This window comes from Vigna radiata, chromosome 2 (genome assembly GCF_000741045.1).
Source record: "Vigna radiata var. radiata cultivar VC1973A chromosome 2, Vradiata_ver6, whole genome shotgun sequence".
Classification (NCBI taxonomy): Eukaryota; Viridiplantae; Streptophyta; class Magnoliopsida; order Fabales; family Fabaceae; genus Vigna; species Vigna radiata.
Genome location: NC_028352.1, coordinates 8,469,150 through 8,473,737, shown reverse-complemented (window position 1 = coordinate 8,473,737; position 4,588 = coordinate 8,469,150). Strand labels below are relative to the sequence as shown.

At 34.3% G+C, this 4,588-nt stretch overlaps 1 protein-coding gene across 1 annotated transcript; it reads right to left on the bottom strand.

The window, feature by feature from the left end:
• Positions 1-591: 591 nt before the first annotated feature.
• LOC106755787 lies at positions 592-1,668 on the bottom strand. Its single transcript, XM_014638001.2, has one exon. It carries the CDS (start codon positions 1,381-1,383, stop codon positions 850-852), a length of 534 nt encoding a protein of 177 aa, XP_014493487.1. The 5' UTR covers positions 1,384-1,668; the 3' UTR covers positions 592-849.
• Between the last annotated feature and the right edge of the window lie 2,920 nt (positions 1,669-4,588).

Here is a 4,588-nt window from a genome sequence, read left to right as displayed (position 1 = left end):
TGAAAAATAAAGATGTTAAAAAATAACATTCATATTACATCTCAATGTTAGTTTTGTGAAAAAAATAAAAAATAATAGAAAAATTACAAATTAATTTACATTATCAAAGTGCATTTTTTTTGCAACTAATAGTGAATTTCAACAATCATCAATTTTAATCCCAATATTTTCAATAAAGTCTAAAACATCACTCTCATTTAGCCTCCAAACTTCCAACACTATCAACAAAAACTTCGTTCACTTAAATACGAGTGTTATTCCGTTCGTTAAGTCGCACTCAAGTGACGTTAGTAGATATCATTTTTTTTTCTGTTGATTAATAAGCTACTACTAGGGTGTTGGAGTCAACCTCATGTAACATTCACGTTTTCAAACCAAAATTAACATAAGTAAAGTAGATTAGTGCCCTTAATCACCTTAACACAAACTCAAACAATTATCGGAAAGAAGAATGTAAAACAAAAGGTTATTATTAATTTTTTATATTTATGTACAAAGAAAATTTAAACTTTAATATATACAAAGGAACCTTCCTCATCTCGACATTAGTTCAAGGCAAATTCAAAATATTAATTGTGATTTGGTTCTATCAATTTAAAAAAAAAAAAAAAAAGTGTACATCTTTTTTCCAAAAAAAAAAAATCGATAATTGTCCTAATTAAAATTATCCGAAAGAACGAAAATAAAATAAAATCCAAGCACACGTTGAACATAACCGTGACCATCGACACGTCGCCGTCTCGCTTGTCCTTATTCACACGAACATAGCTTCGCCGAATTCGTAAACCACACAACACGTGTCACATGACCACGTCACGACATCGTTTAGACACCCTCTTCCTATAGGCGTTATGGTAATCTTCTTATCTTATATGTGCAAAGGCTGGACCGGTCCGGTTCAGAGTTACGGTTGGCGCTGAGACTCGCTCCGCCAGAACCGGTTCCGGCGAACCGGGCCCACATCTCCTTCTCGAACCCCTCTTCATCCTCGTCCATCTCGTTCTCCGGTAATTGCCTAAAAAACTCCTCCAAGCGCGTGTCTTCCACGCCGTAGCTCCACAAATCGACACTGCTAGCCCTGTGCGGGTGCAACACCACGATATCATTGCCCTTGTTTACGACAAGAGGGTTGATGCTGCTGCTGTTGTTATCATCGTTGTTCTTGTTGTTCCTTAGCAAACCATGTCGTCTCTTGCGCGCGGCTTTAAGGACAAGCTTCTTGGGGACCTTGTAGACGGCTAGCACGGCGATGTGGACGACCACGCACGGGAAGCAGCAACACACGGCGGCGCACTCAGCCGCGCCTCCCCCGGCCGCCTCGCCAACGCCACGCCTCCGGCGGTTTTGCACCGGCTTCGGAGGGAGGACGACTTGGTGGACCATCGGAAGGAAGCAAATATACGAGAAAAAAAAATAGCGCGTCTGATTGCGATTATTGATTTGAACGGTTTGGTTTGTGGTTTTTTTATGTGTGAATGTTTGGCGAAGGGAAAGAAAGAGAGAGTGGAGGAGCTTGAAAGAAGGATTATCAGAGAAAGAATTGAGAGAATCTGATGAAACAATGATTAATAGAAAATGGTGGTTACGGATCGGTGTTTCGTAAGATCGCGTCGCACTTCACACTCAATGAATGAACGAAAGAGACTTCTAGATTAACTGAAACTGCGGTTTCCTTTTAACTCCATACATTCAAACTGCCTTAATTAATTATTAATTAATTAATTATGCTCAAAAGATTTTCGTTAATTAATTATTGATTAGAATGAAAATGGCACTAAGAGATAGTTCAAGTCGAAGCCTGAAATCTGGTGTAACCTTTAACCAAATTATCGAAAATAAGAAAAATAAGTCATTCTTGGAAAACAATTAACCAAACATACCTTAACTGAAAAACTACTTTTTATTTTAAAACGAATTTAGTTTTAATTTTAGGTATTTTTAATTTGATATATATATTATATTAATAAAATATTAATTATCTTTTTTCTTTAACTCACGCGTAGCCAATTATAAAGGAACATGTCACACTCAATCTACACGTATTTTAAACGGATTTTTATTGTTATGATAAAACAAAGGCGTGATTGATATGATTTAATAAGGCATTGGGGAAAGTTTAGAAAGGCTTCTTTCTTAACTGTAATTTCTGATATAATTTATTATAAGAGATTTATTTTAATATAAATTCTTAAAAGTTTTTCTTTCTTTTTTTTCATAAGTTGGATCCTTGTAAGTTCCACGTCACTGGCTGGTAACTAATGTTGATGATAATCATAGGATGCTTATCGCTTTGGTTTGACATCAACCTACATATAACTTTATCATAACATAACTAGTTTAAGAAAAAAAAAATTAAGATTTTGAGTTAAAATTAATATATTTGCAAATAATAAAACAATTTGGAAAAGTTATATAAAGAAAACTGATTTATATATAAATTAAATTTTGTAAAAAAACTAATTTTATTTCTCTTTTATGTTAAAAGAGTTTTAATTATAGAGACTAATTGGTTTTCTGTTACATCTTTCTGAGTAGTCATATACATATAATTTATGCATAAATTAGTTTTATTAAACCAAAGTTGAATAGTTAGGACGTTATTGAAGTTATTGATGATAAAGTAATTTTGATTAGTTTTTACATCAAATTATCTCGTGAAATTTTAGAATAATAATAGATTATGTCATAATATAATGTGTAAAAAAGTAATACATTTGAATAATTTTTATCGGATTTACATTGTGTCACATCCCATTTAATACTTTTGTTTAATGGGGTACACTTGTCAAAATCCTTTCAGTAGTTTCTCTATGCAAGTGGGAGACAATCATTGTATTGCATTTAATTCTTCACCCTCGGTAGACGTGTGGCTGCAAAGAAATGTGGATTTCTAGATAGTGGAAGCCATGTGGCAGGAGTCGTCCATTTTGGTAGCCATATTTAAAGTGGGATTTTAAATCTGGCACCACTTTCTCATGCAATCTTTTTTCTTCCTCAAACTCAACTTTCCAGAACCACCATTTTTCTCCTCCTTCTCTTTAAACCTTCAAACTTCTCTCTAAATTTCTAACCATCATTTCTTCTCTGATCATCAACTTCATTTTAGATTAATTTCTCCCGGTGTCAAGAGCTTCAATTTGCACCGATCATAATTCCATTTTGAACCGGTAAGTGTTCTAACTCTTGAAGCTCCTTCTCATTCTTGCATGCACGCCCACTTTAAGCTTGCATGTAATTGTTAAAGCCATTTCTTTGAACTTGTTATCTTGTAATTAGACTCTAGACTTTGGAAAACCTTAGAAGTAGTTGCTGCCTAAGAATTAGAACCCTAACTGGAATTAGAGGTAAGGGAAGCTTATAAAATTTAATTATGATTTCTTTGTATGATTGAATGCATGATTTAATGTATGTTTGATGATTTAAATGGTATGATGAAATGTTGTATGTTGTTGCATGAATTGTTTGATATTGGTTAGGAATTTAGCGTGAATGTATTAAACTTAGAGAAATTCTGGAATCTGTGATCGAAGGTCATTAGGACCGTTCGGTCCTCCCCCTTAACTCGTTCGGTCTTGACTGAAGTCAGTTGATGACCGATCGGTCTTGTGATGTTCATCATGATTTATTACCTATTTGCTTAATTTAGCCTTTTAATAATTCAAGGGAGTCTTTCGCTCTCGGTTTTAGTATATATATATATATATATATATATATATATATATATATATATATATATATATAGTATGTTTAAGAACGTTCGGTCATAAACCAAGCGTTTGGTCATACAAGTGTTCGGTATTAAACTGGCACTAAACTTATGAAGCGTTCGGTTTCACATTGTTAATATTTATTCTCCCAGAAAATGTTCGGTCATGTGAAGCACTCGATTATAGACCTAGTGTTCGGTCTTATTAAATGATTGGTCACAAACTAGTATTGCTATGAGTTAAAGTACTCGGTCTTACACCTAGTACTCGGTCTTGAAGTGCTCGGTCATAGACTAGCCTTTGGTTATTTTAATGTTCGGTTTTATACCAACATCTGATCATTAAAGTACTCGGTTTGTAAAGTTATCTTATTTGGAAAGTGCTCAGTCTTATACTGACACTTGATTCCCAAAGAGTGTTCGGTCTCGTATTGACACTTGGTCTATTGAAGAGAACTCTTTTACTCCAAAAACGTTCGGTCTGATTAATATAGTATTCGGTCTTACTAAAGTTTTATTCGGTTATTGAGCGTTCAGTCATCTTCATAAAATCATTTGTAAGTTTTGCTTGGCTTTGGATAATACTCGATTTTCTCAGTGTTCGACCGTTCGTTCACTTACTAAAGTAATCTTTGATAATCAGTTCATTCTCGGCATTAGACCGTTCGGTCATGTACTACAGTTTTCTTTGAAAACTTAGTCTTCCTTTCAGTGTTAGACATTCGATCATTTTCTTAACAGTGATCTATTGTGTTGAAAGTGATAATGTGTATTTGGTTGAGGTTGGTAAAGTAAGAGAATTCCAAGGGTGGAATGTCTCATGATTAATGATGGTTGGTGAAGTATGAACATGGTCAGACTCTGCTATCGTCCTGATCCTGA